At 29.5% G+C, this 13,710-nt stretch overlaps 5 protein-coding genes across 8 annotated transcripts; 3 read left to right on the forward strand and 2 right to left on the reverse strand.

Moving 5' to 3' along the window:
• The first annotated feature begins 17 nt into the window (after nucleotides 1-17).
• On the forward strand, nucleotides 18-2,738 carry LOC127067738 (actin-related protein 8). 2 transcript variants are annotated; one of them, XM_051003037.1, is made up of 8 exons: nucleotides 18-299; nucleotides 385-552; nucleotides 626-1,117; nucleotides 1,205-1,549; nucleotides 1,630-1,776; nucleotides 1,856-2,075; nucleotides 2,160-2,288; nucleotides 2,381-2,738. In XM_051003037.1, exons 1-8 carry the CDS (start codon nucleotides 270-272, stop codon nucleotides 2,551-2,553), a joined length of 1,704 nt encoding a protein of 567 aa, XP_050858994.1. In that variant the 5' UTR covers nucleotides 18-269; the 3' UTR covers nucleotides 2,554-2,738. The 2 variants fall into 2 exon arrangements, with proteins under 2 accessions (XP_050858994.1, XP_050858995.1); XM_051003038.1 differs by lacking the exon at nucleotides 18-299 and having other exon boundaries at nucleotides 411-552; nucleotides 623-1,117.
• Nucleotides 2,719-3,824, reverse strand: LOC127067743 (uncharacterized). The gene is made up of 5 exons (XM_051003044.1): nucleotides 3,720-3,824; nucleotides 3,284-3,629; nucleotides 3,079-3,214; nucleotides 2,953-3,009; nucleotides 2,719-2,882 (listed from the first exon to the last, which is right to left on the reverse strand). Exons 2-5 carry the CDS (start codon nucleotides 3,619-3,621, stop codon nucleotides 2,730-2,732), a joined length of 684 nt encoding a protein of 227 aa, XP_050859001.1. The 5' UTR covers nucleotides 3,622-3,629; nucleotides 3,720-3,824; the 3' UTR covers nucleotides 2,719-2,729.
• A 79-nt stretch (nucleotides 3,825-3,903) lies between these two features.
• LOC127067739 (E3 ubiquitin-protein ligase TRIM23-like) lies at nucleotides 3,904-6,591 on the forward strand. Its single transcript, XM_051003039.1, has 6 exons — nucleotides 3,904-4,228; nucleotides 4,293-4,853; nucleotides 4,914-5,022; nucleotides 5,099-5,472; nucleotides 5,552-5,920; nucleotides 6,013-6,591. The coding sequence occupies exons 1-6, from the start codon at nucleotides 4,160-4,162 to the stop codon at nucleotides 6,205-6,207; spliced, it is 1,677 nt and encodes a 558-aa protein (XP_050858996.1). The 5' UTR covers nucleotides 3,904-4,159; the 3' UTR covers nucleotides 6,208-6,591.
• LOC127067741 (calreticulin) lies at nucleotides 6,455-10,353 on the reverse strand. Its single transcript, XM_051003042.1, has 7 exons — nucleotides 10,186-10,353; nucleotides 9,180-9,284; nucleotides 8,880-9,083; nucleotides 8,489-8,640; nucleotides 7,715-8,218; nucleotides 7,380-7,523; nucleotides 6,455-7,149 (listed from the first exon to the last, which is right to left on the reverse strand). Exons 1-7 carry the CDS (start codon nucleotides 10,268-10,270, stop codon nucleotides 7,132-7,134), a joined length of 1,212 nt encoding a protein of 403 aa, XP_050858999.1. The 5' UTR covers nucleotides 10,271-10,353; the 3' UTR covers nucleotides 6,455-7,131.
• A 771-nt stretch (nucleotides 10,354-11,124) lies between these two features.
• Nucleotides 11,125-13,693, forward strand: LOC127067737 (pre-mRNA-splicing factor CWC22 homolog). 3 transcript variants are annotated; one of them, XM_051003036.1, is made up of 5 exons: nucleotides 11,125-12,018; nucleotides 12,098-12,596; nucleotides 12,704-12,953; nucleotides 13,035-13,204; nucleotides 13,275-13,693. In XM_051003036.1, exons 1-5 carry the CDS (start codon nucleotides 11,210-11,212, stop codon nucleotides 13,314-13,316), a joined length of 1,770 nt encoding a protein of 589 aa, XP_050858993.1. In that variant the 5' UTR covers nucleotides 11,125-11,209; the 3' UTR covers nucleotides 13,317-13,693. The 3 variants fall into 3 exon arrangements, with proteins under 3 accessions (XP_050858993.1, XP_050858991.1, XP_050858992.1); XM_051003034.1 differs by having other exon boundaries at nucleotides 13,035-13,693; XM_051003035.1 differs by having other exon boundaries at nucleotides 12,707-12,953; nucleotides 13,035-13,693.
• Nucleotides 13,694-13,710: the final 17 nt, after the last annotated feature.

The following is a 13,710-nucleotide window of genomic DNA, read 5'->3' on the forward strand; positions in this document are numbered from 1 at the left end:
ATCAATTTTGTTGTATAACGAATTAGAATCCTCGAGAAACGCTCTTCGTAATTCAACTAGACTCTAATAATAATTGCATATTATAACAGACTCAATGGTAGCAGTGCCATCTACTATGGCTGCGAATACAATTCAAATCCTTGCTTTGATCTTTGCAAAGCCATAATTTAAATTTTAATGCAAATATCATTTTATATAATATTTTTATTATATTAAGCAAATTAAATATTAAATATATTAATTATTGAAATAGACTTTAAATTACAATAATGCCTGTATTTCAAGAATCTTGCGCTGAAGTAAATAATAATTATTTTCCATTGAGGTTATTATTTGTATTACACTTTTAATTGATATTTATATGTATATCTTTTTTATATTCAGCAAATACAAGCACAAACTATTATTATAATACATCCTGGTTCTATGTATCTTCGTATGGGTCGTGCTTCTGATTTAAATCCTTGCACATTATTAAATGCTGTTGCTAGAAGACGATTATCAGGAGGAATTGAATATAAAGATGGTTTTTTACCAGTTGTTATCCCTCGAGTAAGCTGCTTTTTTATTTTTTAATTCACGATTAGGTAAGTTAATAAAAGTTATCTATACTTGTTTCTAGTAGACAAAGGAATTAACACAAGCAATGGAAGAGTCACGTCTTCAGGTTTCTCATACATTGCAGTCTTGTTTACAATCAGATGGTAGAAGAAGATATGCTACACCTCCACAACAAATAGCAGCTTTTAATCGTAGATCTAATCCAGAAATACTGTCCCCATCCAGAGCAGAATGGGTAAAAATGGATAAAGATATCATTGTGGGAGATGATATACTTTCTTTAAATCCAGAAGATAATTTCAATATACATTTTCCATATAAAAGAGGTGAACTCAATATTCATTCTGGTCCTGGTGGAAGTTTAAAAGCAGTTATGGCAGATTTAAAAACAATCTGGGAATATGTACTTACTGAAAAAATGGATATACCTCTGAGAGATTTAAAACATTATCGAGCAGTACTTGTAATACCAGATATTTACAACAGACATTATTTAAGAGAATTAACTACATTAATGCTTTGTGAAATTGGTTTTGGAGGCTGCTTTCTTTTACAAGTTCGTTATATAAAATAAGATATAATATTTAAATTTATAAGAAATAAAAATAATAATTATTTTTAAAGTAATTATTATTTTTACCAGGATCATGTAGCAGCTACATTTGGAGCAGGTTTAGGCTATGCCTGTGTTGTAGATGTTGGTGATCAAAAAACGTCTGTTTCTTGTGTTGAAGATGGAATTTCTCATAGAAACACACGTGTACGTATGGATTATGGTGGTGGAGATATAACTCTGACTTTTCTTTGGCTACTTCAAAAGTGTGCATTTCCATACAAGACTTGTGATCCATCTGATAAATTGGATGCATTACTCTTAAATCAATTGAAAAAAGATTTTTGCCATGTTGACTTAAATGTTTGTGGATCTCAAGAAAAAACATTTATTGTCAGAAAACCTAAAAAGCAAACAGAAAAATATACGTTGCAAGTAATATATTGTTTCTACATTGCGTCAATTTATTTATCATGAGTAATGTTGAATAAATATATGAATATATATATTTACAGGTTGGAGATGAATGTTTAGTGGCACCTCTAAGTTTATTTCAACCAGAATTGTTTAAAGTTACAGGCACGCATAATGTACATATTCAAAAACGATCCATGGGTGATCCAGAAGATCCGCATGATGAAAATTATTTGCGAGAAACTAGTGTAAAAATATATGAAAATACATAAAATGTATATTTAATTATATTCTATATAATTATATTATATTTATACAATTTTGTAGAGGAGGGGTATGAAAGAAAATTTAGAGCAAGCATTAGAGATGCAAGAAGAAGTGGTTGCACCAACTGCAGCAGGTGAAGAAGAAGTTGTTGTAGATGCTGTAGATTCTGCTCCAATTGCTTTATCTAATAGAGATCTTGATGCTCCAAGAGATTTTGTGGTAGGCCCACAACAACTTCTTGGACTCGACCATGCTATATTGCAAAGCATTGATCGTTGTCGTATGTAAAATTTAATTTAATTCAGATTTTAAAATAAATGTACAAACTTTTCACAGCATTTATAAATAACTATTTTCTTTCCAGCTACAGAAGATTTAAAAAGAAAAATGTATAGCTGCATTCTTGTTGTTGGATCTGGAATGAAATTTCAAGGAATTGGCATGTGGCTTCATAATCGTATATCTCTTCAAATTCCTTATATGTATAGAGCTGGTAACATAAACAAATACTTTTTATAAAAGAGAAATATATTCTTTATTTTATAAAAATATATTACAAATTATAATTACAATTAATAATCGCAGAGCAATTAGATATTATTACACAACCAAAAGAAATGGATCCAGGTATGACTGCATGGAAAGGTGCTGCAATTTTAAGTTGTTTGGAATCTGCACAGGAATTATGGATTGGCAGACAAGAATGGGAACGTATTGGAGTCAGAATATTAAGAGAAAGAGCTCCTTTTATGTGGTAGATTAATGTTAGATTTGTAATTGTATTTAGATTTTTTTTTATCGTAGTATATTTATTTTGTTTTGTATTTATTTAGCATTTGATATCTCTCTGATAATATTAAATGTAAAAAAATAGTTTAGATTAAGATATTATGTCATATTGTATAAAAAGTAATACATAAATGAATTAATTGTTTCATAGTAATTCTACCATTTTAATTCTATTTTTATCATTAGGGTGATATGCAATAATATCTGCTTCCACTAAAAATTTTACAGCATCTAATGTTTCTGGAATTACATCCACATAAATATCATCACCACCTTTTGTATATGCAGATACCAATGTCTAAACATAGTAATTTCATATTTTTATACAATAAAAATACTTTGAAAATAATAAATATTACGTTACTTACTGATAGAAGATCTGAAAATTGGTCATTTTCCGGAAACAGTATCTCTACTACGTTATGCTGAAAAAAGGAAGTATAATTAACTTATATTCTTTTAAACAAAATCAATATAAAAATAATTGTATTTACCAAATCTTGCCTTGTATCCTGAAATAATTTTTTAGACATGCGAAGTTCATGATCATACGTTTTATTTTCTAATGTTTGTACAGAAACTAAATACATTTCACGCATCTTATTAAAACCATTTTTTTTATTTTCTAAACTGTAACAATATATCATAACATTATTATTATTTTATATACCTTGTTTTATATTTAATCAAATTTCTTACTAAGTAATATCCTTTTCGATACTCTGCAATTGTTCTTGCGTTTTTTCTAAAAGACTTTGTGCATTTAAAATTTCTTTTTCTAAGTCATGTAATGTATCTATACGAATATCAATTGTTTTAGGAATGGGATAATCTTTTGGTGGTACTTTTGGAATGTGTTTCAATATATTATAAGCCATCTTGTGTTGCTTCATTTTCACTTCTTCTGATGTGCATGATTCTTTCAAAGCAGTAACTTCATTATTTTGAAGCATATTTGCTATATCTTCAATTTCTTTTCGCATTTGTACTTGCAAATCTGTTAAATCTTCATAGGTATCTTCTAGAGTATATTCCATTTCTTCTTCTATTTAATAAAATAAATTATACATTGTTAAGAACACAAGTAAAACGAGTAAAGTAAATTGAATATTTTATAAAATATTATAAAGAATACATTTAATCCTCTATAATTTAATTTAAATATCAATAAATATACATAAAAACAACATGAAAGTGTGGCGCCACTGTCGTAATATTGTATTAAAATATTAGACATTACTATACAATAGTTACTCTCGTGTTGAAGTACAGATGTCTCTTCCTCTTTTGTATTATAAAAAAAAGAGAAGAAAAAATACAATTCCAAATGTGATACATATATTGGATTTATATAACGAAAACTAATATATAAGAAGAATAAATAATGTTATATTTTATTGCACAGTACTTGAATACTGTATAAAAATTGTAATATTCAATCAACATAACGTTAAAATTTTAATACATTTCTCCCATGTATTAAAAAAAAAAAATATATATATATAATAAATATTAAAGTAAACAACGTCTGCAGAAAATAGTGTAAAATATATGCAGTAATAATAATATTTAACTATGACCGAAGACGTAAATAAATTGGGTGATTATTTCGAACGTTCGCTTAAAAACACTACAAAATCAAATGTAAGCAAATTATTTAAATATCTTTCAACTGGTTGTTTACCTATAAAACAATGTTTGTTAACAGGTTTTAGAATGTCGTGTTTGTGAAGAAGTTTTTACTGTAGATGGTATAAAGGTACCACGATTGTTACATTGTGGTCATACTGTATGTCATTCTTGTCTATTACGATTAAGGCCTTGCATGTTAAATCAGCAATTTCTTCTCTGTCCATTCGATAGACAACCAACTGAAATAAATAAGACTGGTATTTTTAGTCTAAAGAAAAATTTTGCATTAATTGAACTTCTTGAAAAATTGGAACAGTCGAACAATGACAAAGCTTTTATATTGGAAAGAGAAAGGCTTCAATCTAATCAATCATGTGATGAAGATGAAAGTCATATGGCTGTACTTTATTGTACAGTATGTACTACTCATTTATGCGAAGTTTGTGATACCACTACTCATTCATCAAGGACACTTGGTAAACACAGACGTGTACCTTTATCAGAAAAACCACGTGAGAAACCTAAGTGTCCAGTACATACAACACATGTAGCTAAATTTACCTGTACTCAACAAGGTTGTTACAATTCTTTGATGTGTTATTTGTGCAAAGATTATGGCAGACATAGTACACATAAGGTAAACCTATTTATATTGTTAGATTTCTTAGCAATATTCTACCTATATTTCTAATTGTAGCCAGCATTGGTGGAAGTGGAAGCTGAAAATATCAGAAAATCAGTAATAGCAGCTTTACAGAAGATGACTCAGTTTATGGAAAGTATGAGAGATACAGCACAAAAAATAGGTATCTCACATTTTACCCTCTTTATTTAATTTAAACCAATAGAAAGTATCTTGTTCCTTAATGCCCTGTTTATTAGAAACTGTCATACAAGAATTAGAAGGTTGGGCAATCGAAGATGCAAGACAAAGGGTACGTCAACATTTTGAAGAGCTAAGAGCACTATTAGCAGAGCAAGAGAAGGCAGCATTAACTTGTATAGATACAGAGACTCGTAGTAGATTATGTGCTTTGAGACAACAACAAAAAGATTTGACAATAACAAGATCACAAGTAGCAGGTGTTTGTATTCAGTGTGAAAGTATTTTAGATTCTGAAGATTGGAAATTACTGAGTAGTGCAGAAAAAGTTAAAGAAGTCTTAGCTACATTAGAAAAGCAACAACAACATTATGCTCAGTTAGGACCTGATTTTCTGAAACCTGAATCTTCTATACCTATTATATTTAGCAGGGTTTGTACGATATATTGTAGTCACATGATCTCACGTTTTTTTCATAATAATATATCATTTATTTTAATATTCTTAATAGGACAATCGAGTACATATAGGTACGAAAATTGATATGAGGGCAGTAATCTTAGGTTTGGATGGTGCAGGAAAAACTAGTATACTTTCTGCAATGAGAGGCATTACTCTTTCAGGACCTCCAATTTCAACTATTGGATTTAATGTAGAGAGTCTGGAATATGAAAACCTTGTATTTACACTTTGGGATGTAGGTGGGCAAAATAAATTCAGACCATTATGGAAACATTATTATCACAAAACACAAGCTGTTATTTTTGTGGTTGATGCTAGCGATCGATCTCGTTTTGAAGAAGCTCAAAACGAATTATCTAAAATTGTAAATGAAAAAGAACTGAAAGATGCTTTGTTTCTGATATATGCTAACAAACAGGTAGAAAATTTGAAGATATTTATCACTAAAATGTACAATGTATAATGGAGAGTTTTTTCTATTATTTTTATTTACTAATATTTTATTCTTAGGATTTACCAGAATGTGCAAGCGTAGAAGAACTGACAGATATTTTATGCTTACAAAAACTTTGTTGTGGAAGAGCTTGGCATATTCAGGGATCATCTGTAATTACAAATATTGGTGGAGCTACACAAGGTCTCGATTGGTTAACACAACAACTTGGAGCACATGAGACATTATATACAATACCTATAACATCATGATCGCTATTTACCGTAATTTAATGGAATGCTATAATTCTGAAATTATAAGGTATTTTACACATAATTATTATCTAAAAATATTGTTCCGTTTAAACTCTAGTAACGATATTTGTAATCTTAAATAATAGTTGATAAATAATAAAAGGAAGACGTAATAATATATAAGTATATTTATTGTAATTTATAACATAAAATTTTCATGATACTATATAACAAACAATTTTTAAGAATAAATAGTCAAATCACATCTAGAAAAGTCTTATTTATTTGTTTTTTATTACATGGTTATTGGTTGTTGCCTTTGATACATAATCATACCAAATATCATTCAGTCATGTTTGCACACATCCAACACTCTTACTTTTTAATTGGAGCGAGTTTTATTATGCGTACACTGTACGTAAATGAAATAATATATATATATTTATATATATATATATGTATGTATTTATGTATATATATATATAATATAGCATCGTTAAATTACATCTCAATTACTTTTAATGTATATAAAAACACTTGACAAACAAAAACGGAACAACTTAGCGTCTTTTATGGAGCTGTGCCGTTGAAGGACACGAGACAAATATACAAATTTCTATTTCACAGTTTTTAAGTACAGTGTACCTTAGGCAACACAGCACTGACTATTTGCACAAGATACGTAATACTTCACGATTTTATGAAGACAAAAGACTTTCCGACTTTTAATGTCCACAAAAATCATCCTTTGATGTTCTAAAGTATAATGGGAAGTTTCATCTGATTAGAATGAAGTATAAATTACCGCAGAGCACCCAATTTGTGTGTTATATTATGAAAATTTCTTTTTAAGAATAATTTTGTGCCCGTGGGAGTTAGTGCACGTCGCAGCCACACAGCTCCTGGAATACAGTCTATGTTTGTGTCAACCAACACAAATATTTACAATTCATCATGTTCCTGAAAAAGTGAAAACAGTAAGTTTAATTAATTTAAATAATAGAAATAATGATAATTGATATAATAAAAATGATATTTTTTCAGTAACGAGGAATTCCACCTTTCTATCTTTCAGAGGTAATCAGGAAATGGTTTTTTTCATCATATAATATATTCATAATTATACAAATAACAAAAGAGCTTGTGTAAAAACGATAAATATTTTAATAGTATTATTTTATATTACATACCTCTACATCTGGAACGGTATTATCTTCCTCATCAGCATCTTCGTCTTCGTCGTCATCCTTACTATCCTCAGATTCTTTAGTTTCCTTCTCTCTCTGTTTCCTTTCTTCCTCATCTAGTGCTTCTTTCATTTTCTTTTCACCTTCCTATAATATACGGATAAACATTTGTTAATTAAAAATATAAGAAATAACAATTTTCTCAATTAATGATATATATAATCAGTAACGAGGAATTCCAGTTATTTGTCTTTCATTTAAATCAGATCTATTATAGGGATCATCACAATTTATTCTCATTTTTTATAATTAAATAATATAAATGGCATGTTACTTACAATAGTAGGTTTCCAAACTTCTTCACCGAATGTACGAGCTGTTTCTGGATTATTTGTAATCAAAACATTATCGAAGATTGTGCCAGATTTAACTTGCCAGAGATCAAATCCAATACTACATATTTCTTTTCTCAAGTATAGGTCAGGATCAGGAATATATTCTGGATTATCGATTTCGGGATGAACCCAAGGTCCTTTGTAGTTAGGATTGTCAATTTGTTTTGGTTTCCATTCGCCCTTGTATTCAGGATTGTCGATCATAGGAGCTTCCCATTCTCCATCCATTTCATCATCCCAATCTTTTGGCTTAGTAGCCTCTGGATCAGGAATGTGTTCAGGTTTGTCCCAATCTTCTGGCTTTGTGTCAGAAGGATCAGGAATAGTGGGTTTATCATCCCAATCTTCAGGTTTACTTTGCGAAGGATCTTTAATTTTCTTTGGTGGCAAGAAATCCCAATCAGCTTCTAATTCTCCAGATTCTACTTCTTCATTATCGATTAGAACCTAATGTAAAATGTAATACATGAAATATGAATTATTTGATAAGATCCAAAAAATCTATGCAAAATAATATTTCATATAATTAATAATGAATGTCGACCTTTGCTATTTAAATACAATAAGCAATTAAAAACTTATGTATAATAATCAAGCAAGATAATCTTTTCTTTTCGAGATCCTATAGCACCTATCCTTTACTATATTTATCAAGGATTTGTGACTCTAGGCTCGTTTTTTCTTTTATATAAAAATTACAAGTAACCTTTTAATTACCTTGTAAGTATTATTGGGTTCAACAATTAAAGTGTATAAATGTGTGTAAACATCATCTTTGCATCTGATATCTTTGTTAATTAACAAATTTTTGCCTTTGTAACTGAAGATGACGTGAACTTTTTTAGTACCAGGTCCACAAATATCAGGTCCTGTAGAAAAATAATTTAGACTGTTATAAAGAATAAGTGAATAAATCTATGCATATATATCAAAAGTAGTATACTAAAAACAAAACTGTATCTTTTTTTGGTAACTGGAATACCACAATGATATACCAGTGCATAAGTAAGACTATTACTTTCCGAGTTCCTATAGCACTTGCCATCCACATAATGACTTGACCAGTGACTCTTAGGCTCGGCTTTTCTTATTATTAATGAATTCTTACCAAACATGATTTCGTATGGTGTTTCTCCATGCATATCTTTTTGTTCCAATTTGCAATCAAATACTTTCACGTATCCTCCTCCACAATCAATATTTTGTTCATGTTTAACGGTAAATTGGATGACAAGTTTCTCATCTTTATTACTAAATGGTGTAAATTTCTTGCTCAAAGCATAAAACCTAGCATCTTGCGACGTTTGGATACCTATAAAAAAATAATATTTGTATCTATATATACTTACATACTAACAAAGTATTAAATATCTGACATTAAATTTAAAAGAATGTTTGTGAAATATACCTTTATCATTTTCTGGATCATTCCAAAATTTGCCATGACTTAAAACAAATTTTCCGAACTCTTTTCCTGGGTGTTCAGAGTATACCCAATTCTTTTCCCATGAATCTGTATACGTAAAATCAATAACGTGATATAATAAAAAGTCGTTGAAAAAATAATCGAAATTCTTCGAAAATAGAAATATAATTGATGATATCTAAATATACATTTTATTTTTTTTAATTAACAAAATAAGAATTTACAATCAAAACATTACTAAAAATGCATATTGTTATTTAGATTTAAAAATATTTACACAGTTTTGTTTATTTTCTTTTTCTTTTTTTTTTTTTTTTTGAATACATTAGAAATTAATAATGTATAAAACACTTAAAAATATATCTTTAATCTAAGCCTTTCTGAAATAAACGAAATCGATTTAATGATTCTAAATAAAAGCGAATGTATAATACGTGATCGTATGCCACGAGGCAATTTTCTATAAAAGTGATATTCATCTAAATGATTTGTGACCAATAGAGACACGTACGCACGGATCATATGGAATATTGAAATATCTTATCAGTCCTAGATCAGTTAGATCATTAATTATGTACAAATATATACCTACGACGAGTTAAATGAATAAAATATAAAGAGAAAAGTTCGAACGATTCTCTCGCGCGTATTAGGTGAAATAGAGATTCTTTTTAAAATTGCCATCCATATAGAGAGAGAGAGAAATGGACTGGTGCGATCGACATAAGGCCGGTTATTTAAAGCATAAAACTCGAAAGTCAAATAGGAAAAGTTAGAAGGGTGTGGTTCTTGTGGAGAGACGATGCAAATGGTGGGTGTTGAGTTTTTTCCAGGCTGCACTTAAGGAAGAAGATCGTTTATGTGAAATGGAAATGAGCAACGAGAACGAAGAAAGATAGGAGGCGTCGTTCTTCTTTTCTTTTTCTTTTCCTTTTCTCTTTTTTCTTTTTTTTTTCAACAACCGATTGTGTTCGTACGTTAAACTCACCATCGGTGAACTTTTCCTCGAAGTAGACTTCCGCTGTGACGAAGGAAATCGTCAGGACGAAAAGAAAAGAGCAAAGGTGTCGCATTTTTAGACGCCGGAACGACGAGGGTCCGTTCGACGAAGACGTTTACTTCACGACGATCTACCCGATAATGTCTCTACGACGGATGTGGTTGGTAAGTTTAGCATCCGTTGGGATAGACAGATGGAGAGTGCTGATTGGCGGGAATCTCTCAACCAATTGGCTCCGACCACGCTCGAGCGATCGTAGTACCCCCACCGTAATCTACCAACAAACGAACTATAGTGCTGCCATTCTTTATGTTTTATCTATTGTCGATACAACAGAGTGGAATTCAACTTTCTTTCATTTTTAATAATTTTAAATTTAGAAATGATTGATTAATCATAAGATCATTTATTTTTGTACAATCGAATAATTAATTTCTTTCTTTTTTTTATTTCTAATTGTATAGAACGAACATAGTTTTTAAATATAAACAGGAAGTACGTAGAGTTCGTATCATAAAGAAAGTGTTGATTGGTTCTTTCGGAAGCAGCCATCTTCGAATTGAATTCAAATTTAGATTTTGACATTGAAATTTCTATATCGCAAAATGTGAATTTTAATCGAACACTTCTATTTGATAAATTGTGGTTACTTAAAAAAAGAAAAAAATGAAGTGAAAAGCTAATAAATAAAGTAATTAAAATGTTATTACAAGCGTTGATAATTAAATATCATTATTTAGAATTATGCATTGATTGTTAGTTTAAAAAAAATTACGAAAAAATATACATATGCATTTATATTGTTAAACATTTTTTGTCTTTTCTTTTTACAAAAAGAAATGTATACGAGTAGAATGTTGTCACTTAGAGCATAACGTTACCATAGTTACGTACTTGCAGAAGTATTATGGCATCAGTGTTATTCCAACCAAGGAACCCTTCAAATCAAAAATTTGAAGTAGTTAATTTCTTAATTTTATTCACGCATTAAATCTTTAAGTGAAGTAAGAAAATGTTGCATTCTAAGGCAACTGCAGCGCTGATGCGTTTGAAAGAAATCGATAAAAAATATAAAATGAGAAAAGAGGAAAAGTACATGATGAACTCGAGTACGGAAAGTGCATTGACAAGTCCATCGATGGAACATTCTATAAAAGAGAAAAAAAAATCGAATAATCTTAAAATTCCTTTAAAATCTAAACTCGACGTGAGAATGCCAAAGACACATGTAGAAACAGAAGATATAGAAGAAGAATATATATCACGATCTACAACAAATGATAAAGTTTCTTCGATTATCGTGATTGACGTAGAAAAAAATTCGCCAAAAAACATAGACCAAGAATTTTCTAATAACACATCTTCGTTGATCGAAACCAATGAGATTATTTCAACGAAATCTGAAGAAAAAGTAGTTTCTAATAGTGATAAAAACGAAAGTATTGAAATCGAAGAAAATAAAGAAGAAGTGTCAGAAAAAGAAATTAAAATGGATAATGAAGATAAAGAGATTATTGTTGAAGTTTCACAAGTTGATAGGGAATACAGTACTTCGAAAATTTTATCAGAAATAGAAGAATTTGAGTCGTTGCCTGTTGAGCAAGCAGTAAGCTATGTCAATGATACTTTCGAAGAAGCATCGAGTACGATATTATCAACGATGAAGTCTAACGATGATCAGGTATCCACGAATGAGTTGTCTAATTCAGAGGATGAGGAAGAGAAAATTGTAGATGAGGATATGAGATCTGGCGTGAAGAAAGTTGATATTATATCTAACAAGGATTTTATACGTGAACAACAGGAAACAGATAATTCAGGGTATGAATGATATAAATTTTTTCAAATTTTTCAAAATAATATTTTAGAACTCTTCAATGTGTATTTCTATGTTTACAAGTGAAAAACAGATCGTCGAGTTGGTACCACCGAAGTTAATAGAAAATACCAGTGAATGTGAAATCGGTCTTAATAAAGAATTATCGAATTACGTTAAAACGATCGAAAGTATCGAAGGAGATATAAGCGACATTACTCCTGTTCAATTATTGAGATCGTCGAAACAAACGGAGATATCTCTGCGAAGTCGTAGAAAAAAATATAAACGTCGTCCAGTAACAACGAAGGATGATAACAAAGATTCTTCTAAGAGTGATAAGACAGAATCGTTAGCTACATCAAAGAGTAATCGTCGATCTCTAAACTTGACGTTGATAAATGATATTAAAAAAATAGATAATTCTTTAGATGACAAACCGATTCTTCATGAAAATAAAGAACAACGAAATGTCGATGATAAAAGGAAGAAATTATCTGATAAAGATAAAGATTCTAACATTATAAGGATCTTTTCTAATAATGATCGTTTTCATCCAATGGATAATAATCTACGATCTATGGTATGATAAAGTTATAAAAATAATTTTTTTCTTCTTATAATATATCTTTATATTGATTTATCAATCATGATGAATATTTAATATGTTATTATTTTTACAAATTATAGCAGACTAAACGAAAAAAGAAAAGGACGAAATCACATACTTTTCATAGATCTTCAAGAATCGATAAGACAACAGATTTTAACGAAAAGAAATTCTCTAGATTCGACATCAAACAAATGTATCGTCTTCGAAAACAAATATCGAAACTTGTTGGTGAACTTCGTTTTTACGATAATCCTTCTTCTAAGAAATTAGATCCAGTTTTGTTCAAACCTCTCGATTTTCCAAATATTGTCAACTATACTCGTCCTGGTAAAATGATTCTTTAAAAAGTATAATCCTTATGTTACACATTCATATTTCGTTTTATTTCATTTTTTTTTTAATTTATAGATACGAATTTTGAATTAACGAAAATAGATCCTTACGTCGGACTTCACGAGAAACTTGCTACGATAAAACAATGGCTCAAAGATCAATACATTTTCTATCAAGTTCGTAGTAACTTAGTACAGATAATTAACGAGAAATACGTTCCTATGAGTCTTGAAGATGCAAAGACAGTGAGTCTTCTCATTACCATAATCAATTATTTAACTAATCTCACCATGATAAATAATTTTGAAATTCCAGGTAATACGTCAATTACAAAAAACAAAAGTCGAAGCGAGATAACGATTATCGTGACAAAATATTTATGTAGCTCAAGAGAAAGACTTAATGATTCATAAATATGATTTACGTTTCCTTAGTGAGAGAATTAATTTTTTTATTTTCTTATGGAGTGTCTATATATATATATATATTTTTTTTTTTTAATCTATACATTATAATCATTATGTTTTACTGACAGATAATAAAATATCATTGAGTATAAAAAAAAAACAGATTTTACTATAAAATTTAATATCATAGTATAAAGTATATCGTCACGTATATCAACTTTATACGACTAGATGTAAAAATTTATGCCTTTTGATGAGCTTCGATCAATGAGAGTCTACCTTTGCTAGAATTCATCGGACCAAGCCGATATGCACGTGCGTATAACGGATGCGCAATGGTTCAA

This window comes from Vespula vulgaris, chromosome 11, assembly GCF_905475345.1.
Source record: "Vespula vulgaris chromosome 11, iyVesVulg1.1, whole genome shotgun sequence".
Lineage (NCBI taxonomy): Eukaryota > Metazoa > Arthropoda > Insecta > Hymenoptera > Vespidae > Vespula > Vespula vulgaris.